Source organism: Neodiprion virginianus, chromosome 3, assembly GCF_021901495.1.
Source record: "Neodiprion virginianus isolate iyNeoVirg1 chromosome 3, iyNeoVirg1.1, whole genome shotgun sequence".
NCBI classification, from domain to species: Eukaryota; Metazoa; Arthropoda; class Insecta; order Hymenoptera; family Diprionidae; genus Neodiprion; species Neodiprion virginianus.
The window spans coordinates 4,997,513-5,021,169 of record NC_060879.1 but is presented as its reverse complement, the minus strand read 5'-3'; the positions used below and the strand labels follow the sequence as shown (position 1 = coordinate 5,021,169).

Here is a 23,657-nt window from a genome sequence, read left to right as displayed (position 1 = left end):
GAAAAGCGTAACGGGGATGGGACAAAGATGAGATGAGTTTAAAGATAATTTTCAATAGGAATTAATACAATTCGACTTTTTTAGTTCACAAGGATTTTCAAAGTCAATAGAATCCAAGGATTCTCGCGAAAGGTTATCGAATTCGTCGTGTCTTCGGTAAAGCCAAGTATCGTCGAGATATTTTACGAAGGCACAGGTCACGTTTCCAAAGCTCTTCGAAACGGTATTGAAGTCGGTGCAGGACAGCTTAAAGTCTTCTGATTTCGAAATCCTGTGAAACCGTTGATGTCTCGCGGAAGCTTTCCAACTTGGTGATTTATATAGCGCGTAAAAATTTGTCAAATTTTACGAAAGCTCGTCGAGTCATCGATGGTGTTCGAAACGATTTCGAATTCCCTCGACTCCCCCAAAGTCTTGTTTCAAAGTTAGTGAAATTCTTAAAGCTTTCGAAGTTCGTTGCGGTACATCTCTAACGTGGAACAAAGTCCCTGTAAATTTAGTGAAACTCTCGTCAACTCGTCAAAGGTAAAATTTCACGATCGAGTCTAATGAATTTAAAAAAAAAACGAAAAACACGAAGAAAAAACAAACAATAAAACATTAAAGGGGGGTGATTGAGGGACGGAGAGTGGGTGAGATAACATTTTCGCACTTCACAGTTCCGCGTCCCTGAGCGGATATTTGATTTTTAACCGCACAAAGGACCTCGGTGTTGAGAAACAGCCCGCGATGTGGGGGATAATGAGATGGTAATGAACGCCGTTGAAAGGGAAGGAGTGAAGAGGAAAGAAAGAGAGAGAGAGGTGAAGATAAAGGGCGAGAGATGGGAATAGGAAAAGGACGATTCCATTTAGAGATATGCAGATCAAGAATGGCTGAAATTGCAAGGCGGCCGTCGTCTATAATAGAGCCGGAATCGAGGGGGCGACTCGGCGTTCAACTCTGAATGTTGAATGCTGTCTTTTGTACTTGGCCTTTACAGTTCGATTCTGGCTCCTAGCCGTCGAGTCCCCTGGGCCAGAACACGCTTTCCGGAAAAAGGATTCTTTCGGGTTAGAAAATAGAGAGGGAAGGGAGATTCGACGCCAAATTCTAGGACTGTCTAGCTACCGAGGGAAAAGTCAACTATCGTCAACTTAAACAGGATCGATTATATCCTAGATAAGAATTATCCCGATCCAAGTTTGGACTACGAAAGGATCTCGCATCTTCCGATGTAACTTGTCCCGATTTTTCACTTCTCGGACTCGCTTGTTCGACACATTGACTGCCACACTGAGAGAAATTGCATTTGTTACGGTAACTAGAAAAATTAAATAGAAAAATAGTAACGGATACTAGACTTTCCGGTAACAGCCAAAAAACTAATCATCATTTTGTACCTAGATGTATATTTTGTCGATTGTGGTAAATAATGAAAATAGTCAAGGACCGAGCGGTAACCGGAACTAAAAATTTCACTCGGTGCAGTAAATACGAGAGATGATAGTAGAGACGAAGTAGAGCAGTAGCCCGATGTAAAGGATGAATTGGAATTGTCATTAGGAGGAGGAGAGTTCTCGACTGGCTTCTGACGTATTATTGTCATTTAATTACTCCGGCTCCTCCTTCTCTTAAATCTCCACTTTATACCTCAGGCCTGTAGGCAAAGCGAACCGCAAACGAATATAACTAACCGAGCTTATTGAAATGCTTCATGATACAGATATGCACCAATGTGGTCGTAATCGGATTATACTCGCTACGCGGAGCACATTATCGGTTTCATATGCCAATGCACACATCCATGCATGCATGCGTATCGTGTGAAGTTCAGTTACAGCCTCTGGTTGTTATACGGTCTATACTCTAGTGGGGAAGTTTAAAAGAGAAGAGGAACTTCATCGAAGAGTGCTCGACGTGCTTCGGTACGAAGAACTTCAAATTTTTTAAACAAAGAAACTTTCAAAACTAAATTCAAGCTAGGTCATTATTTGGGATTTGGAAAAATTTTCATGCTTCCATTCCCTCAAATTGGATCCGATTATGGGGTAAGAAAATCTCCGACAGATCACCTGTTTATCGTAATGGTAAGGGATGTCCTTGAAGACTTGATTTTTTTTTTTTTTTTTTTGTCATTTAAATACCATGAATTTTTACGATGCTGCCAGTTTCCATTTTATATTATAACGATCTGGGCGGTAAAAAAATCTAGGACTTTGCACGTCTCTGGAACAATACCCTGTGTAAGCCTCTAAAAATAACCGGAAGTTTATTGGATGTTTCATCATTTTCGAGGTATATCACGATTTAGTCTCGTTCGACATAATTTTTTGGGTGATGTGACAATATTTGAGTGATTTACGGTTCTTGGTGTATTATTATCCGGGATGTTATTCAAAATATCTGCAAGTCTGATATATTTAAATGGGAAAAAATTTAGTCGCGCACAGATTTTTTCTCATATAAATGAAGTTAAAGTCTGAGGGACGAACGAATCAGAATTTTTTTGAAATCCCAAACAATAACCACCCAAATACATATAAATCCTGAGTGAACTCGATCAGTTTCAACAATCTTGATTTAAACCTAAAAGTTGAAATACTTTATACTTCATTAAAAGTTTTTAACAATAAATACCGAATCCAATCAACGACGGACGATCCTCGTCGTAAATTCGTATCTCAACTATAACTTGAAATTCCAAAATACAAGTGAAAACATTTCCTCAAAATCGCAGTTCACTAAAATCCAGAAAATCCCAAAGCTGCAAAGTAACTTTCTCTCCTACCAAAAGTCCTTCAACCTCGTGAAATGAATTTAGTTTTTTTTTAAATTTCATCCACTCCAACACGACGTGAAAAAACCGGTCAATAATACCGAATTGGAGAAATCAAATTGCGAAGCGTAACAAGACGGAAAGAATCTCGACGCAGAGGTGACTAAAAATAGGCACACAAACCCCTGTTCAAAAAGCTCGAAAACTTTCTCCTTCGCAGACCGAGACGAGGAACGAAGGTCGAGATGGTTGTCAGGGGGAGGGGTGGGGGTGGATGCGGTGAACCATCGCATCACCGCGCGATGATCCCAGCCGGTTTGGGGTAAGCTTTAGTGGACCAATTTTCGGGTGGGTTTTGGTCAAAAGCTTACACACGATCGTCATCTGGCGGTTAGCTGTGCGACCAAATGTTGGCAGGCAGGCAGGTGGCGGCTACAAACCGGGAATTTGCTCCTCGATGACCAGATGAGTGCGTGACGGTTTCAAGCTCGCCAAAGCGTTCCCCCATTATTGATTAATTTGGCATAAAATCGGGCGCCCCCTTTTACCCCGCCTCCGCCCCGTCCGTAAAAGCTCGACGCACGATGATCGATGCAAGGTTTCGGCCCTTCATCGTTCACCCTTTCATCGATCGAAACCCTTCGCCATGTGCGCTACCTACCCGAGAATTCAGTTTTATCTCGGTGTATTAACACCTTTTTTTTGTTTTTTTCTTTCTTTTTTTATTCGTTGCTATTTTCGAGTTGCTGTTGTTTTTTTTTCCTCTTCTTTAATCGAACAATATTTTATCAAAAAATATACGAACGAGTATTGAAACGTATTTCCAATCGAAAATTATCTCATTTAAAATCTGATAGAATTGAAATCGGTATGTTTGAATTAACGCAAGGATCCAGTGAGCTTTTTTGGAAAAAGTGGAGAAAAATCAATGACGCAAGTCGATCGATTACTGAAACGTATTTCCAATGGAAATTTATGTAATTTAGAATGTGATAGAATTGAAATAAGTTAATTTAAAATACCGCAGGAACCGAGTGAGCTTTTTCGGACAAATACGTAAAAGTCAATGTGACTCAACTCTATTGAGTCGAATTGAATTGGAGCGAAGTTTGATGAAACGGCCAAAAATTTGGCACCATCAAATTTCATGTAAAATATTCAGATCACCAATTCATTTTAAAGAAATTACGTAATCGTATGATTTCCATTTTTGTCATTAATTCGAAAAATAATTTAGCTTCTCTGAATTTTATTTCCCAAACACACACACACACGCGCGTGCACACAAAAAAGGGTACGGGGCAAAAATTTTCTGTTTGAACCAAAAGTGAAATTTTTTTTTCAAATATTCTCTTACAAAAAATTAAACTTTATCAATTTTTCACTTTCATCAATTTTGAACCCTGTTTTTAAATTTTTTTTTTTTTTGTACATTTCAATTAATTATTGCTGACATAACAGAATCTGTATCCTTGTTAGTCAGTGGTTGGAGTTTCAGGTGGAACCGAATGAAATGAAAAATTCGACGTGTTTCAAGACCCTGACAAATTGGCGTAACGATGATTCAAGGATGAAGCGAGCCACGCTGTATAAAAGGCGTGCATTTAAATTGCGAATTAAAGTTTCTGCATAGCATCAATATTTCACCACCCAAGGGATATTCTCATATACCTACGTTTGATCGGCCAGCGGCCAAGCAGCCAGGTTTTTCCTGCATCTTCGCTTTTTCTCGACACCGTTATTACACGATTCGCGAACGGGTCGATTCCGCCGAGTATACGTGAATATACATACGTACGTATATACACAAGTATATGCGCTTATATCCAATATTTATGCAACGTAACTATAAACTTAAATAATGATTGTCGGTAAGCGATGGAGGGTGGAAAGTAGCGGAGGAAAGAAGGCGAAGGAGCGAAGGTAAACCGGTATCCTGTTATGTATGGGGGGCTAAACTAGCCCGGTGAGTGGAGAAATATTGCATTATTCACAAGACTCGAGGGACAACTTCGAGCAGCAGCTTTGCTCTATACTGCAAACGAAAAATCTGCGCTATCAGATTTTTAAATTACAAACATCGACGCGACGTTCAGCGTTCAGAATCAACGTTGATACAAGTCTTGAAGTACCGAGAAATTTTTATTTTATTTCTTTTTTTTTCAATTATTAAAAAAAAAAAATAAATATCGATACTTGTTTCAGTCAGAAATGTTGCCGATAGTTGAATGAAAGTATTGTGCAAAAGAGAGAGAAGGTGAAACGTGAAAGATGAGAGAAAAAAAAGGGGGGGGGGAGGAGGAGGTTAATACGGGCGCACCGCCGCGATTCGAAACAGATTGATAATTATCGAATGCGGTGGGAAAACGGCGAGAAGAGCGAAAGGGGAAACGTCGGATAGTAATCGTGTTCGAAGCTACGCGTAGAAATTGCTGCGCTTTGGCGTTTACACTGATTCAGTAGTCATTCCCAGTAATTAACCGTAATCCAATTGTTAATCAACAACGGCGAGCCTCCCACGAGCCATCGGAACAATTTCGAGAGAATCGTTTTGAGGGTATATATATATATACATATATATGTACATGTGTGCAGAGGGTTCATAGGGGAGGCGTTTGTACAGGGTGGGTATATCAGTTGGCGCAAGTGCATGACGATAGGTATAATAACGAACACATTCGTCGTACGTACGTGAGATTCGCGAAGCGCGTTCTATGCAGCGTGTATAAAACTTAATTGGAAAATTTCGCTAACGAGCTCGTGCAGACACGAAGGCAGTTTGTTTTTTTTTTTTTTTTTTTTTCATCCCTCTGCTTATTTTGCATTGCTACCGAAGCAATCCGTTACAGTCGAGAAAAATCAAATCTACGCTGTTGAATGAATGTTCGTAAATTAGCGACACATTTGGTAAAAAAAAAAAATAAAAAAAAAATAAAAAACGTCTGTCGAAAGTAAAAGAAATTTCCAACGGTATCAGACGCGAGCAATGCCCAAAAAATGATCATGTAAATTTTTTTGAATCGGTAATGAAATTTTTAATTCGCGACACACGCACCGTAAAATTTACCGACACTTTCTGAAAATTGACTGAATTTGGCTAGAATTAGGAACAAATAATGCGGTAATTCTTTTATTCGATCTAAAATGGATTTTTATCGAGTACAGTTGCCGAGAAGTTGTTAAAATGATGTCAGTGCTCAAGAAAAGTCAATGAAATCAATTATCAACCACTTTTTTCTCGAATTTTTTCACTTTACAGTTTTACTATAAATTTACCACAAAGTTACCGAACTCGTATAGCTTCATGTTGCCATTTTTTTTTTCCTTTTTCCAAGAATTTCAAGGTATAAATAAAAAATGAAGCAAATGTAATATACGTACGCGTTAACGCAGGGTTGTTAATGAACCTTAAAACGCCACAGCAGATTGTCATTTATCATCGTACAATTAAACCTCTTATCACTCCTACAGCGAAGCAGTAATAAAATTGATAAAACAAAACGAAAGATGAATAAAGAAAAACAACGACAAAAATAATAAAACGGCCAGGATATAAAAATAATTTCGAAAAGTTGACCTCGATTTAATTGCGAGCTAGTAAATTTCATGGACAAGAGAAAAATTCTCCAATTATCAAGGTGAAAAATAATCAAAACTTTCTATACGATTAATCGATGTATTTAGACAAACGGCACGCAAAAAAAAAAAAATCATGTCCAATATAATCGCAATTTATCGAAAATAAAACAGATTCAAAGTATCGGATAATTAATTGAATATTTGTTTGGTTTTTTTTCTTTTTTTACCACGAGTAAGTAAATTTTTTTTTTATCGATTGCTTCAAGCTTCCGCGAAGATTTGATAGAAAAAATCGTGAAAACTTTATTCCTACTTGCGCACATTCTTTAAAGACTAGATAAGCATCGGTCACGTGACCATCGTCGAATTGTTTCAAACGATTTCAGAGCACAAAGGTCTGCATCCGGATGTTCGAATAAGTTATGTACATATATCGCAAGTGGAAAAACCAAGAGGCGGACTGCGAGGGCAGTTTTGGTAGAATCCCGGAGCTATTTTCTCTTATCACTGAGTTTCCTCTGGATAGAAATACGCCAACCATTGACCAGCGGGTCTCCGTTCGCTTTCTCTCGATTGATTAAAACTCACTCTATTATTCACCCTAAAACCGCGTGCAGGCTTTCGAAATTTCTCTGCTTTTTTTACATACGAGAACACAGAATATAACGAAATAATTCGCATAATTAAAATTGCTTCGCTTCGTTTGTGTTCGAATTACACTGTTCGTTTTCTATTTTTTTTTTTTTTCGAAATTCGATTTACAGCGATGTTCAACAATTCAAATTGCTGACGAACATGCTTCACGACGATAACCAAAGGAATTTTAAAATAATTCTCTGTACAAATGTATCGAGTTGTGAAAAGTCCTGTACATTTATCGAATGACTCGTCGATTCATTTATCAGGTTCTGACTGAAAATTCCAGCCTTTTTTCACATAACGTTTATCATGTTTTTGAATTTCAACATTTTGTCGAGTCGTGTTATTGAAATGCGAAGAGAACGAGACTTGTTATTATATTATTTAACCATATCAAATCACTCACCATTATCCTGTTCTGAGCCATTTGATCGGAGGAATAGGATGAACAAGTTGGAAGGCCTCGGTTCTGCAGCTACGCAACACACTGCAAAAACAACAACACTGTAGACAACTTCTCACCACATGTTTACAACGGAATTCACAACACTGTGTGCAGTGTTCGAGGTTATTTCCACTTAATTACATTCCGACAGGCAAATTACGAATTATAAATTGTAACAGTTTGTAATGTGTAACTGAAAAAAAGTCACTGATTAGAGTTTCAATTTGTGATCAAAAGGATCAAGAATACTGATTATGATTATAATTTGTAATTGGAAAAAACGGAACAAATCTAATTACGTTTGTAGCCTGTACTTAACAGAAAAATCGATACTAATTACAATTGTCATTTGCAATTTGGAGAAAATATTATTCGAAACAAATTTATAAATTGTATTTAGAAGAAAAATCTGTACCAATTATAAAGCAAAATTGTAATTAATGAATCGTTCGTTCCAAATTACAAGTTGAAATTTTAATGAACGTTTCTCTTTCTCTTGACAACAAATTACCGATGTAATCAATAATGGCGATACAATTAATTACACGATGTAGTTAGTTAGTGGTGCTCGACACTGATTGTATTACAATCGCGTGTGTTTTCAAACGAAATTCTGTAGTAGTAAGAGAGCGAGGAGAGAGACGCGACCGTTCGACGCTCGATCTCCGATTCTACTGAACTCTTGATCGCGACGGAATCGTGATAACGATTTTGACCGCAAGTGTCGCTGATGCGCAATTATACAGCATTGCGATTCTCTGGTTTGCGGTAGATTAGGCAAATCGTTTTTGTCATCGCAGGTGTCTTTAGCTGTCTATTCGACAAGATCGAGCTTTTACACAGCATTTGTTATTCATCCAGAGATATTCGAATGAGTTTGAAGGTTCTATTATTCCGTACAACGTAATGCAGTTGTACGTTTTTCTCGTTTATACGTTGGATCTTCTTGGTTCTGGAAATTTCTGTCCACAAACGGTGTGAAAATATTTAAATCGCACGTTTCTCGTTTGCCAAGTTTTCCGCACTCGTACGCCACGCGTTCGGTCCCCTGGAGCTGTTCTCCGTTCGGTCGTACGTCGTTGCTGCTGATTCTTTAGTCGAATCTTTCGATCGGACCTTTGACTCGCCTGCCGCTGGTTAGCACGCGCCTTTCGACGTTTCGTGTAATTTTCCGCCGACGGAAGGCGCGGCTCGACTTTCGCGCCCATTGCTATCCCAAACACGTTCAGGCAAGTTCGGGTCAGCGCCTCGTCTACGGAAAGATGATCTTTGCTTACCGTCACTGGATTAACCTTAACCCTTCGGGAACAAACCTATTTTTTAGATCACGGAGAACACTCCGGGTCAACAGGACCATGTCCCACGTTTGACGTGTTGCCGTTTCGAATGTACGAGTGCGATCTACCTGAAAATATTCAGGAGTACACTTTCGCTGTCGTGGAATACGATGGTGTAGTTTGGAAGTATGAGTATAAGTCATGATTATAAAAAAGAAACAAGTGTAAATAGAGAATTTTTTGAATAATTGCCGCTTCGGAAGAAAAAGGTACGGGCCAGAATGCCCCGGTATGTTCTCGAAGGGTTAACCTAGCGCGTGCTGATGTGAAATCTTCTAATTAATGATAATAGTTAATTTCGTTACGGGTGAATGAAATGACAAGATGATACACCTGTGACATCACAAAAAATCCTAAATATTTCATTTTCCAATCGTGAAGGCTGGAAGTATTTAAATAAAATATTACCACATTCCTTGAAAAACGCATAACTGAACTTACACTGTATTGCTAAAAGTTCGATAAAAATCCAGATTTAATTCAGACTTGTAAAATTCATCGTTGATTGATTAAACTAGACATAAATCTATAAACCACTAAACTTCGATAAGGAGGAAAGGAATATCCAAGTGCAATTTAGGTCTCTCTTTAGGGTAGAGATAGATTTTACTCGAGGGTCGAAAATCCACGAATCTGTCGTTGGCAGCGAAATAAATGAAAAAAATGACGTTTAGATTTTTAATTAACGTATAATTACACATATCATTATACAAACTCGGACGAGTGACTTCGTTGTGAAGAATATGTCAGCTGCTCTCTCTCTCTTATCTCGTTGACGAGAAGAAAAAAATCGAAGCAGATAAATTAAAGAGAGCAAGAAATCATTAAAATAAAAAACGCCACCATACATATAGCGCTTTGCCCAGAACATGCACAACTTTTTACGGAAGAGGTCCGTTATTTTTTCATTTTTATTTTCCCCGTTTATTTTTTCCTTTTTCCCTTTTTTCCTTTCTCTCCTTCCCTTGGCTTTGTGTGACCCCCTTTTTTTTCCACCCCCTTTTTCCATCGTATCTGCAACAGTCGCGGTGCGCCGCGCGCGGTCATCGGAGTCGGTTTTTTACGCACGCATGTCGGTGTATTATACCTGTAGATATTCCCGGGAGAATAAAAGGGATAACGATAACGATAGCGATAATAACAGTATCGTGTTCAACCCTTTTACGTTACTTTACTCGACTCTGGAAGCCCCGGAAAATTTCTCTCTCCTTCGTTTATCTATTATATACATATATAATATGTTGCCGAAACTGCGGGGAAAATAAAACTGTTTTTTTTTTTTTTTTTTCTCATCGACAAGATTAAGACCTTATTTCCAATAATTTTCGGTGTTTGAATAAAATTCGCCCAAGACGAATAAAAGAATATAATAATTCTTCATCTCGCGGAGTTGAATTGAGAAATTTCCAAGCGATCTGCAACGCTAATAATATACCTATATATATATACATATATAATACATTCGCGTATTATACGGAGGTAGGGAAAATTTATCGGGAAACTTGTGATTGCGTGCCATTCGAAAATTAGATTGTCTTTCTCAAGTTATTGATGTATATACATATATATATATATATATATATGTATGAGAATTGGATTCGCGGCATCGCCGCGGCGGATGAACCTGTAGAGGGGAAAACTGGATAAGTGCCGAAGAAAAGAAAAGAGATATCCGAAACCACTGTGACATTACATATCACCTATGTAAAACGTTTTACATGGGCAGGGCATGAAAATACTTGGAGAGAAATTGTTCAAAATTCAACGGCGGTGGTTTATCTTAAAATTGATTTACCCCTCTGCGTTAAATGTGTATATATATATATAATCCTCATCACCGTAGCAGGCAATCTAAACGAATTGCACACCCACTTTTTAGTATTCGAGTTAAAAATTTGAAAAAAATGATTTTATTTATCAGATAGTAGCACTAATGACCATAAGAACCTCGCAGTTACAGATTTACTTTAGTATTATTACTCTTGGAATACAATATATGCTGAGAATGTGTACGAAATGCGTGAATTTTAAGGGAGGGAGATTCATCTTCTTACAGGCAGGGGTTAGAATTGAGATGAAAATAGAATGAATTAGAAAATTGGTTTTCAATTAATTGAAGTTGATTTAGGAGGCAGCCCGGTGAAAATTCCTCACATTATATACGCTCTAATTATTCCCATTCGCATATCGTAATATGGGAACGAATCGTCTTGGAGAAGTTGACGTTTTCTTTTTTTTTTTTTTTTTATTTATACAAATATTCCGATAAGATAGTGCTGTGAAAATAAATATCGAAAGACTGTAGGAGAACTGTATTATATTCTATGGAAACTATTTTATTTTTTTTTTTGTTTTCAACTATATAACTAATTTAGACAGTAATTTCGAATTTACCTATATTTTTAATGTAACAACGACAAGAGCGTTTTTGAAAAAAATTCAAACCGATCGATCAAGCTGTTCGGATTTTGATAACCTGGTCATGTATTACAAAGTTATATTACAAATTACAAACACACCCATCCATGCACTGATTTGTCTGATAATTGTAAATCGTTAATTATTTTTTTTCACTTAACTCAACCCACGCGCGATAAATCCTCGAGTCTTGTCAGGTGCGATAAAGAAGAAGAAGAAGAGGAGGAGGATGCGCGATTCCTTAATAAGGATGCCGGCCTATCCAGAAGATCCTTATCCAAGGATCCGCGATAAGAAACACCGAGTGTAATAAAATGGACGACGTATAATATCGAGGGCCCGTGGTTGGTACGTAGGAACCCTCGAGAATAAACCGTCGAGCTATAAATTTTTTGAGAGAGAGAGAGAGAGAGAGAGAGAGAGAAAGAGTTTTTAGAGAAAACAAAAATAATAAGGGTAACGTTTTTTGATAATCTTTGAGTGCTATTCGGGAGAGATATAATCAAAATTTAAGCCTAATTTCAGCGTTAAAAACCTACTTCGATCGAGTGTAAATATTAAAACGGAATTCAAATGGGTACGTAATTTCCTTTGCAAAGATCCTTTTGAACTGTCTAATGGACCCGATGCCGGTAGCTTAAAAGGCTTGTTACAAGCTCTCGGCTTTCCACCGAAAAATTCAAACCGTCGCGACGTTTTTCACTTCAAGATAAAAGCGACGAGAAAAACGGCGGTGATAATTTTTCAGTGCCGTACGATGATATTACGTAATGCGCCTCGCGAAATATTATACCACTTATGATATAATATGATATATTGTCAAGTTTTTCACGCGGTTTTCAGTCGAAAGTCCGACCGGCAGTTATACAATTTTGCCACACTCGAGATAACTGATGAAACAAAAATTGCAATAACGCTGCTAAATATTTTTTTATTGCTGCTAAACTGAAGACAACAAAAAAAAAAAAAAAAAAAATAAATAAATAAAATGAAATAAAAGAAATTTATCGAGTTTAGCGGTGTTATTGAATTTACGTCTCAGTTTTGATTGAATCTATTTCTGGATATTATTTGATATAAATTCAATTAACGATTCGCTCCGACTCAGTTTTAGAAGATATTCATGGCTAAAAATCTTACGCAGTTTAATTTTTATTTACAATAAATGTTTGAAAAGATAGGTAATTTAATAAATAAATCAACAACGTTAGTTTAACGTTTCCCGCTGTTGCTATTTAATGAATGTAAACCGAACTGAAAAACTTTTACTCTTTAATCGTCATCTTTCATAAATAACAAACGTACATTTATAGTAATTTTAACCGAATAAAATACCTGCAACTTATATCACGGCTTATAGTTCGTCGAGATTTTCAGTTCAACGTTTTTATCTCCCCTTCTCTTCCGCTCTCTCTCTCTCTCTCTTTTCTCCAAATCACCCGTATAATTATATCGATATTACTAGTAATAATATAAAAAGTCGAACGAGCCGCTAATTGGGAAACGGTATAATCGCCCCACTTCACGAAGTAAATTGGATAAAAGTTGTCCCCGGCCGCAAGTGACTTGAGATAAAATCCCGAGAAAAATATCACTAATAAAAAGCAACAATAATAATAATAATAATAACAACGATAATAACAAAAAGAGAAAGAAAGCAAAACGATCTAAAAGCAAATCAAACTAGCGAACAAAAAAAAAAAAATATCCGAAGCAGGATAATTAACCCGACGCTTATAATTGTGTACGGAGTAAATTTCAATAAAAAAAAAAAAAAAAATCGAACTCTTCACAGTGTAACTTGTACAAAATATATAAAATATTATTGAACATTTTTACTCTAGCCTTAAATTTTCAACACAATGATTAATGTGCTGGCTACTAACTAACCGTAACCTCAGCGGTGGAGAAAACGCGTTCAACGGTTAGAATCGGAAACCTCGTAGTTTCCTGCGGGTTTGAACCGAGGGGGGTGAAAGGTGGAGGCACCTCAAGTCCGGAGGAACGGTTGAACGGCTAACTTGTTATTAAGTTGAGACATTAGGCAATTAAGTGAGGGCACGTAGACGGTCTCGGTCAGAGCGGCCGCACGTCCCTCCTACTTCGGTAGAATCGCGACTTCCGATCCCTCATTTTCTGGAAATAGCTGGAGGAAGAGCTGGAGGAAAAGAGGAAGGAGGTAGGAAAATAGGGAAGAGGAACAGAGGGTACAAAACCCGCGCCCCGCGTTCCTAAATACAGAGATTAAGAACACCGGCGCTTGGTGAATACGAAATTCGATGGAGGGATGGAGGGGGTTGAGGGGAGGGGGGAATGCTGCAGCGGGAGACGTCGTCAGTCCATATCGGTTTAATTTATCCTCCGCGAATAGCGGCGTCCCTTTTCGTGAGGTAGGTAGTGTAATGAGTGGGGGGGGGGGCAAAAGAAAACGAGAAATAAGGGAGGAGGGGGAAGAAAAGGAACGACTTTTTTTTTTCTCATGACACGTTGTACAGGTTGATTGAGCTTTCGATGTCAAGTGAAAAAAAGGGGAGAAATAATAAATAAAGAAAGAAAGAAGTTTAAATCGTCTGTCAGTAGGTGTGACGGAAAAATGACGGATAGTTTTTTTTTTTTGCATTAAAAGAAATTCCACCGTAATAAAACTGTCCTGAAATAACGAACAATTTGTTTTTCTTAAGTTAAATTATACGCGAATTTAGAATTGTTTACTTTATCGAGCATTGCTTTCATCGAATTCAGATTTCGTAACTTCAGTCAGTGCTCGTGAGGCTTTCCGTCATTATTTTTCGGCTGTGTCTGCCTGCAGGGTGGAGTGAATAATAATGAGAGGAAATTCCGCCCTCCATTTCGGAAAAGTTTGCGCGAGTTGAACGAATATCGTGCATGATAAAACGCTTTTCGCGGTTTGATAATAAAGGCAAGAGCGATTTTCTAACAGATTTTACTGCCTCCGGGGTTGTTGGAAGATGGTTAGGCTTACGAAACAGGATGAATAATTGTGAACAGATGTTGGGCCAGCTGATTATGGGGTTTGACAAGAAATCGGGATATTGTATAAAACGCCTATCTTAATTCTGAATTTTCTCTAACGAGGTGTAATTTCATCCCGTACATGAAACATCGTTTCACCGCGGAGCAGAAGAGCGTACCTAACTGCGTTTATGCTCCCCTGTTTTTATCTTTTCCAACCCTCCTCTCCTCTCCTCTCCCATTATCTTCCATCCAGTTTTCCGAATAATTCCATTATCCTTGATAATTACATCGCTAAACTACCTGATACATGCACCCACCATATACTTGCTTTTTTCCCCTCCCTTCACCGCGCACCGCAAGGGTATAATTACCAAAGCGCAATTTATTCACCGTCGGTGCATAACCGTAGGTCGAAAAATCACCCTCCTTCATACCACGCCTTCTACCCCGATCTAATTGGATTACCTCGACTCGTAATGAATCAATTAATTATCATTACGTAGAGGCACGTACAATATTTAAACAGGATTCCAAACCGTATTCCATTAAACTGAACCGTAATCACAATTATCGATCGTAATCGTAATCTTTCCATTATGCGACTGGGAAAAAAGCGGAAGCAAAAACTTTGGAAACTGGAATCCAGTTTCCGGTAAAAAAACGTCTTTGTTTTCGTCTAATTTTGCACAAGTGTCGTTGGTATAAACTATTGACGCGATGTTTGGCAAACTCTGCAAATTTTGGTCCGGTTGACCATTCGATAAAAAATTATTTAGAGAAATGTCTCGACGGCGTGCGAAACTCGACTGTATTTCGATCGTCCTCGATCGTTTCAGTCGAAGCGGAAGAAGATCCTTTCACATTGAGTGGATGCAGGCAAAGTGGTGTGCAGTTCTCACTGCGTTGAATTCCCATCCGACTCTCCGTGGCGTGGCACAACATTGTAGGGCTGATAAATCGCTAGGTTTATGCTTTTACGTCAGCGAAGAAGAGGCTCTTCTCACGTTTTACCGATCCAGCTTCGAAACGACGTCTGTGCATAGTTTCACACCGATCAGAGTATCGCAATCCCCGACTGGAAGGAAATACGGAGACCATTATCGGCGAGAGTTTGCCCATAGGTGCAAATTCCGAATGTTCCGAATTAGGGAATGGTCGGAATTCCGAATGGCACGGAGTCGAGACGATTGACCTCGGAAACTTGGGATAATTGGCACCATTCGGTGTTGAACCCTTCGGACCAATGAGGCTTCTGGAATAACGGCGAGCCCGGATTCTGATTATTCGGAATTTCGACTCTCACCCGAGAGTTCGCCCCTGGATTTATGAAGTGATAATCCCGACTCGCCTCCACGCCGGAGGCCGAGGCTTACATCGGTACAAACCTGTCCCTTACATGCTGCGTTGAAAGGGTCTTGCGCCCCGGGGCTTTTTAATAAGAGACCATAATCGAACCGCCCCACCCTTGGAGCTACGTGCCACACTCGCACCGAGCTCGATCTCCACTTTCCGTCATCCAGACTTCAGCCCCTTTCTCTCAAACTGTTATTGTGGCCCCACGCCAGCCTCACGTCTACCCATTATCTCTCAGGGTTTCAATAAGATCGTATACCCCTTACCTCGCTGCGCCCCGAGCCATACACGCATAACGATTTCACACAGCGCGCAGACCCCGAGTGATTTAAGAAGGGGTTCGAGAAAGCGGTACAACAAATACTTGCGACTTGCTATGATTCGTGGAACCACGAAAAGATCATGTGACTTCACTCCACTGGACGGTGAAAATGGCATCAGCTTCTTCCTGCTTGAACCCACCTTCAATGTTACTCTGAACAACTGTCTAAATGCTGTAGATCCGAGGACGTGATGCCATCCGGTTAACCGGTTTCCGCTCCTTGGTCTGATGAATTCATTTCATGTCCAGCGGGCAGAGCTTGATCCGTTTTCTCAGTCGATTCTCAATATCGGGTAGAAGCGTGTAAGTCAGTCTGTCGTTCCCCTTCTATCCTTTTAACGAGTTGAATTGGATCGAAGGATTCTTGCCAAGGATTTCATGGATCTGCGACTCTAGTCTGGTTCGTCTCCCGACTCATTCCTGGTATAAAGTCTTTCAATTAAAGGGTTAGACAGGCTTTCCGCGTAGCCTGAAGCATTGCTAGCTCGCACATACTTTGGAATAATATAATAGATATCTTGGTGAACGTACAGGGGAGAGACAGAGCGAAGGCTTTCAAGGAGAAATTTAATTGGTACACCACGAGGAACTAAGTTGGAGTCGTCAAGTTATTTGCATAGCGACCGCGATGGTAATCCAGCATAGTCTCAAGAAGAGAATCCCTTATACTAGGCTCTTCATTTCATTCGTCCCTCTCCTATTCCGGGACTCTGGCACGGTTCTTCTTCCCACAGTTGAATTTCGAATACGAAAACTTTTCCTCGGGGTTGATAATGCGTCGACGAAACTGGTAATGGAGACAACGGCGAACTTTTCCCGATATTGACTTCTCCGTTTCAAATTACACCCCCATGACTTATTAAAACTGAAGGCTGCCGCTCACAGGTTGAAAAATATACCAGACAGCCGTCACTGACGAATTCAATTACGTCTCTGTCACCGCGCGTTTCTAGCTACTGCTTTTTCCCCGTCATTCATTGTCTGCCATCGGCACAGCGGAGCTATTCGTACCGAATGGATTTAATTAGAATCGAATGAGTGGGATGACATCGGGAGTTGGAAAAAGTTTACGCTCTTGCTGAGTACCAGTGAAAATGAGGAGGACGAAGAATAAAGATCGAGCTTCCACAATGAGCTTACGCGATATTTCCTCATCGGAAAGTTAAAGAGTCCGCTTATAAGCGTCAATCGAGACGAGGCGTATCCCTGAAACCTGAACGCCTCCCCTTTACAGCTCGGGAACAGCGGCACCCATTTGTTGATATAATCGAAGCCGTCGAGTGGATAGGAGCCCTTCCGGCATTGTGTCGCTTAACCCTGCAGGGCTGAGGTGGATGAAGGAAGGCATTGACTGTTCAGGATCACTCATTCGGTCGAAGTGTAATTAGCCGGTCTGGGTATGTAGACGGGTCGTGATATCCCGGGGGTTGAACATTCCGTGGCCCCTTTAATTCGATGGGTCAAGGGGCTGGATCTCCCGAATCGAGATAGTATCAGCGCCAATTTACCAAAGCACTGGCGCGTCGCTTTGAGCACGTAGTTTGAGGCACCGAAAATTGAAGCGCACCAAGAGAATCGCGGCCTGCTGCCGCTGTTTGCTTGGGACGATACACTTGTTTGCGGCGTGATTACAACTTGGCCGCCATTTTCACTCCTAGGTCATTCTGCATTTCAGGTGACGATAGCGCCAGCGTCCAGGGTGTCGTCACAGAGGATGGCCTCTTCGACGGTACCGTCTCGGCTGGACTCGAGGAGTACTACATCGAGCCCTCCAGCCGGTACTCCAGCCCCGATGACGACTCCAGTCCGCCTTATCACACCATCGCCTATCGGGCTTCCGACGTCACATCCCCAGCTCAGCCCCTTCGCTGTGCCAGCCAGCACCTCCAGCATGGCACCCTACGCGACAGCATTGATCGGTTAGTGTCAACCAGCCCGGAACATAACTCGCTATACATGCTGTTTCAATCGCTCCGATTTCGAAGCTGAGCTTTCCGGGATGAACGAATTCGTTTCCATCATTCGGCGAATGTTTCCTTTGCTGATGAGGATATTCGTGGTTGTGTACCGACTCCTAAATTTCTGGAGTCACGAGTCCATTATAGATATTTCGAAGATCAAACTCGGATGTAACAGTCACCGACTCTATCCGTTCGTGGGTTTTTTAATCGAGCTTTTTCAGAGCATCGAGAAAAGCGAATGGTTCGTTGGAGGAGCCGCTGTACGAGCATCTGGTGGACAAGGAGGTTCAGAACCATGGTGGATTTTATTCCAACGAGGAAACATCGAGGCAGTCAACAACGTCGGAGAGAAGTTACGATCTTGAATATCTGGACAGGTACGTGAGGAATATACTTTCGTAAGCCAGCGATCATCTTTGCGATGCCTTTCGCGGATGCATGCAAAATGCACCGGCTGCACGCCTCGCGTGCATTCGTCTTTCAATTATTGGAAACGTTCGAGTTTTCCGATAATGCAAGTCCAGACTGTATTCTGTACGTGCTTCTTTTCACCCGCCGTGCGTAGAGTCTACAGGGAACGATACGCCAGGCATCTGCACAAGAGAGCAACCGTCGATCCCAGAAAGACGACATGCATGCTCTACCTACAAGCTGATCACCAATTCTTCTTGAGGTACGGAACCGAGGAGGCTTGCATCGAGGTCATGACCAGACACGTCCAGAAAGTCAATTCCATTTACAAGCACACCGGTGAGTTGAAACCTTATATTTAGTTGAATTGCAAATTAGTCAATTCGTCGTCAAGTCATTTCAGGATTTATATAATCGAACTGCGAAGTCAATACGTGTTAATGCATTTGAAATGGGAGTGTTTGTTTTCGACATTTGTTTTTTTTTTTTTTTGTAATTCTCTCTCTGCGCTTTCGTACCGTGAAATTCAAGCACACCTCTTCAGGCAGCCGCGTCTCTATTTAAAGCACTTTGGGGTGAAAAGTTTCAGTAATAGAGAGGAGAAGAGGGAGGAAGAAGAAGAAGAAGAGGAAGAAGAGGTCGAGTTAGAATTGAATTTCAACTCTACGGGATCCGTCAGCGACTTCAATTTCAGAAAATCAACTTCTCCCATTACTGCGATTGCAAATCTATTTTCCAGTTCTGTCTCAATGCGCGACGTTTCGTTTAATGCAAGTTAAGGAAATTGATAAAATCAGCGTATAAAAATTAAAACACCTTCTTTTTTTTTCTTCACTGATTATTTCTCTCTGTACTAAAATGTCACGATTCACAAACCTATGTTTTTGAAAATCAAAAAGATCCGCCCCTCCGTAATTTGTCCCTGATCGATTTCCAACTATTTATTAACTTACTTTTAAAAAGCGGGACAGCCTGCAAGAAAATGAGAAGATTCCGTGGTGATTGTAAGGAGTTGAGAGGAAGAGAGTTGGGTAAAGCGAAAATGATACTTTGAGAGAGTTTAAAATTTGCAAGTAATCATCTCGGTATTATCGGGTTTTAAATGACGGGGCTTCGCTGCTCTGCTTAACCTCCACCGGTATTTTTCCCGACAAAACTTTCCAGCTTATGGGGCGAAGCTTCGACGTACACGTGTAAAGTAGGTATAGATCAAGCGGACCTGGGGCGCGAGATAAACTGTTTAGTCCAGAAAGAGGCTGGCGAACACGGCGAGGCGTCGGCCTCGCCTTCATGTTGATCACAAACATGTTTTCTCCCCTCTGCATGGCTACGAAAACTTTCCTAACTCTCGATTAATTGTTTGCGCGAAAAATTCCCCCCTGAGTCATTTCTAAAGATTATTCGTGACAGGGTTAATTAATCTACAAAGGTGGAACGGACCTGGGTACCAAATATGAAATATGTACTAATTAGGGTGGTCCTTTGAAAGGTCAGTTTCTGAATTTCGACCGGCGAGTGCCCCAAATCAAATAATTTAAAAATACTTCCCTAATTTTTTCAGATTTGCAAAATTTGTAAACTCAAAATGGCGGATCAATACGGTGGAACAAAATCCAAAAAGTCATTTGATTTCGATAAAACTCTGCAGTCGGGGATTTGCGAGGTCGCTGATTACGAATCTGAACTCGAAATTACAAAATTCAAAATGATGGATCAAACATGGCAATATCAAGTAACTTTTGGGGTTTCGGTCGACCGTATCAAATCCTCCATTTTGAATTTAAAAATTTTGAATTCAAATCCGTAATCAGCGACGCAAAAAACTTCCCAACATCAAGTTTCATCGAAATCCATTCGGTAGATGTGATATGCCTCTGAAAGTGTTGAATTGGGAAATGCACGCTTTTTGGGGCACGAGTTAGAGTAGAGTTATAGAAATCTGAAAAAAATTGGAGAATTTATTTTTGAATCATGTCGAGCCGATAGTTTGAGTGAGCCTGTCGAAATTCAAAACTGACCTTTTCAAGGACCACCCTAAGTCGTACTTCAGAAACTGATAACACACAGGAAAAATTGAACACCGTAGCGAAACAATTGCGTTTCTTCTTTAACGAAAAGAAAGGGAGATGCAGCCGAGTCTGAAATTGTAACTGTCACATTGCGAGGAAAGCCGAACAATTACGGCTGACGGCATTGCGCAAGATTACTACTGCAGTATGCCTCCGATGACGGGATGGATATTGTACATTTTGGTGTGAACGGGTAGCAGCCGGTTGTCTCGATGTTATTGCGTCTAGCGAGCAGTGTTGGAGGGTGTCAGGCGGAAGAGGGTAGCAAATTTAAGAGGAAACGGGGTAGCTGTAATGAATGGCAAAGCAATTCGTCGTAGCGATGTCGCTTGGAAATTCTACTTTGGGAAGTATCGAATTCCCAAGGGTACACAGCACGTCCATTGTTCGTCTTTTCGTTAGTCACATTTTGACGATAATTGTAGTTCCACCAAAACGCAGGCTCGATTTTCGTAGGAATTTATATCTAGCTCGTGTGTAGTAAAAGTATCTAGCCGGATTTTCGAGCTCAGACAATTTGGACGAGTGCAAAACGATGTGAAAGTGTAAAACGAAGTAGAATCGGGGTGAGGACAGAGGGTTGGCTGGCTGAATAGGTTGAGAGGGTCACGACGAGGGAGAATTGCAAATATCATTAGCCATTCCCGGTCCTCTACCGCCTCTTTAAGCTCCGTTCCACACGTCGTTCACCGATACCGCCTTATATTGTATCCTGTTCCCTCATTCATTTTGCGCGCAGAGCAGAGATTTTTACCCCAGATTTGGGCGTTCTTTTTTCTTTTAATAATCATCATCGTGTGATTTCAGACTTCAACCAGGACGGAAGACCGGACAACATAAGTTTCATGATAAAAAGGGTGAAGGTTCACAGCGGCGAGGCACTCAAGGATCCCAACTACCGATTCCCGGGAAATTACGGCGTCGAAAAGTTCCTCGAGCTCTTTTCCGGTGAGTAATTTTACTTCAACAACCGCTATCTGCCGTAGTTATATGTATATACATCACACCTTTTAACCAAACTTCAACCTCGTTCGCATCGCCAAGTTTTCCTCTAACTATACCAGAAGTTTCCCATACCTTCGACACCGCAACCGAAACGGATTAACTCACTTTGGTATATCGATGAAACCCGGCCATTTACGATCGGCTTATTGTTAGCGATGCTCGAACAGAAGTCACTTCAAGGAATGCGGTTCGATGTTATACGGAAATCATTTCTACAGAGAGAATACAGACTAGTTTCTACGGTAATATTTTTTTACAGGATACATTCATGGAGAAAAGAATTCGAGATTCACGTCATAAGTAAGCCTACGTGAATTATTCTACAGGAGAATATTGTTTTACAGAATATTCTTCTACAGATTGTGTTTGAAATCATAAATTTAACCGTCAGTTTCGTACATTATGTTTTAATTTAATTTTATTCAATTGAAATTATTTGCAAGAAAAACTTTTTAGAAAAATTACTAGTCACCAAAATGTTCGAATTTAATTTCTCCGAAGACAATACCGTGAAGTTATGCAAACTTTTTCTAAATCACGCGTGAAATACAATTTTTTAGTTAATCCAAGTCTTTTGAGATCATTCGGCATCTCTAAGTATCTTAAAGTGTTTCGAAGCCACTTGAATTAGCTTTCGTAAACGGTTGAGATCATTTGAATTAATTCGAAAGATTCCAAAATTTCTTTCAAGTCTCAACACAATATATGACGATAAATCACGCAAATGTTCATGGACTAGTCAAAGGCCTTCTTTTCAGGTGTTTTCAAGTCTCACGAACCGTTTCTAATCAACAAAGTTCTTCTGCAGCACATGATCATGGGGTCCGTCGAAATTAAATGACATCGTGGGGTAAAAATTCGCGAAGCTGTATCGAATACGATCGTTTTATTTTTACGTATCGTGGAGAACGCGACTGGTCTCTGAGGCCTGGGCGAGGGATATATAAAAATATATTACCGAGTAAAAAGAGAGAGAGAGAGAGAGAGAGAGAGAGAGAGAGAGAGAGATAGAGAAAGAGAAAGATTGGGAGAGTGAGTTTTCCAGGGAGGTTAGCCAGGCCAACGGACAGGGACAGCGAAGGAAGTCCCTGTCTGGGGTTTGTATTGCAAACGTGCCGGGAATACCACGAGGGGTTTGAAACGGTCGCGGAGGATGAAACCGGCCGAGTCTGCAGGCATTTCTCATTTATTGACGGCCGACCCGGAGAATCAGAACCAACCCTCAGCTCTAAACGCAGCCAAAAATTTGCCAGAGCAATACAAGGGAAAAGGAGAGCTTTCTTTGCGACAAAAGCAGCTGCGCGTCTGCCAAATTTACGAATTTTCAGCTAACAACGAATCACTCAAGCATACGGCATACGTGTTTGAATTCACGGTGTCTGGATGTTTTTTTAGGATTCTTGATGATATATTCGAATTACGGATCAATTCTTTCTTTACTCGCTGGAAAAGAGAGTCGTCCTAAACATCATCGATCGCCAATTCACTTCTGGAATCTGTGAATTCGACGGCAATTTTTCGCTTCAAAGGGAAAAAAGTGACAACTAATTATTGGAAAATTGAAGAGGAGTCTTTAAAGCGCTAGATCGGAAACGTCTCGTTAGTTAATTACCCATCAGTATGTTTAGTAGAGAGGAAAATGTTACAGAATTTATTACACGTGCCTGTGGGGTACATTAAACGATAAAAACTTATACTGGCTACAGAACAGATCATTTATCCCAGCAACACATGATTTCTTCGGGAAATTTTCCCTCCCCCTTGACTCTTCGTCGACCTTCAATTCCTTTCGGCGATCCTCCGTAGGGAAAATCATAAGGACTTCAAACGCGCGGCAAAGTCCCTCGCTTTACGTAATACTATACCTTTGAACTTGGGATTATGTTACTTTCCCAGGGGTAATAATTCAAAGTAAAAGGGAAAAACGAAAGGAACTACAGATACGTTAAGAAAGGTAGAAAGGAGAAAGAAGAATAATAAAAACAGAATAACGAAATCTTTCTTCGCGCACATTTTTTTATCACACTTCTGTGAGTCCATTTGGTATGTTTTTCCTTTTCAGAAGAGTAATAATAATAATAATGCCAGTTTCGAGAAGAATGACAAGGAATAGTAAAACGCAGTGTGCTAAAAAATTGACGCTCGTTCCAACGTCACTAAATATCGTGACCATTCGTTGAAAATTCTGCGAAACGATTTTCATTCGCGTAAGGACAGTTCAAGTGCCTTGAAGTCGCACAAAGTCACGTGGAGTCAGTCACCTGAGGTTGCTTAAGACAAAGCTCGATCAATTTGAAGTTACTCCACCGCACTTAAAGTCAGTTGAAGTTAACTCGAATCAATGAACTCGTGATCACTTGAAGTAACTGTAACTTCACGTGAAT

General features: G+C 40.3%; 1 protein-coding gene and 1 long non-coding RNA gene across 4 annotated transcripts in view; one reads left to right on the top strand and one right to left on the bottom strand.

Annotated features, from left to right (window-relative positions):
- The window catches only part of LOC124301183 (uncharacterized), a 52,065-nt gene extending 43,989 nt beyond the window's left edge, over positions 1-8,076 (bottom strand). The window contains exons 1-2 of the long non-coding RNA XR_006907421.1: positions 7,957-8,076; positions 7,383-7,614 (exon numbers count right to left, since the gene is read on the bottom strand). This is a non-coding gene — a long non-coding RNA (uncharacterized LOC124301183). The remainder of the gene's footprint in view (positions 1-7,382; positions 7,615-7,956) is intronic.
- Positions 1-23,657, top strand: part of LOC124301176 (disintegrin and metalloproteinase domain-containing protein 10-like) — an 88,163-nt gene that overhangs the window by 42,987 nt on the left and 21,519 nt on the right. For all 3 annotated transcript variants that reach the window (XM_046755932.1, XM_046755931.1, XM_046755933.1), the window contains exons 4-7: positions 17,503-17,746; positions 18,010-18,165; positions 18,354-18,538; positions 21,076-21,216. In XM_046755932.1, the coding sequence (XP_046611888.1) occupies positions 17,503-17,746; positions 18,010-18,165; positions 18,354-18,538; positions 21,076-21,216 (726 nt within the window). The remainder of the gene's footprint in view (positions 1-17,502; positions 17,747-18,009; positions 18,166-18,353; positions 18,539-21,075; positions 21,217-23,657) is intronic.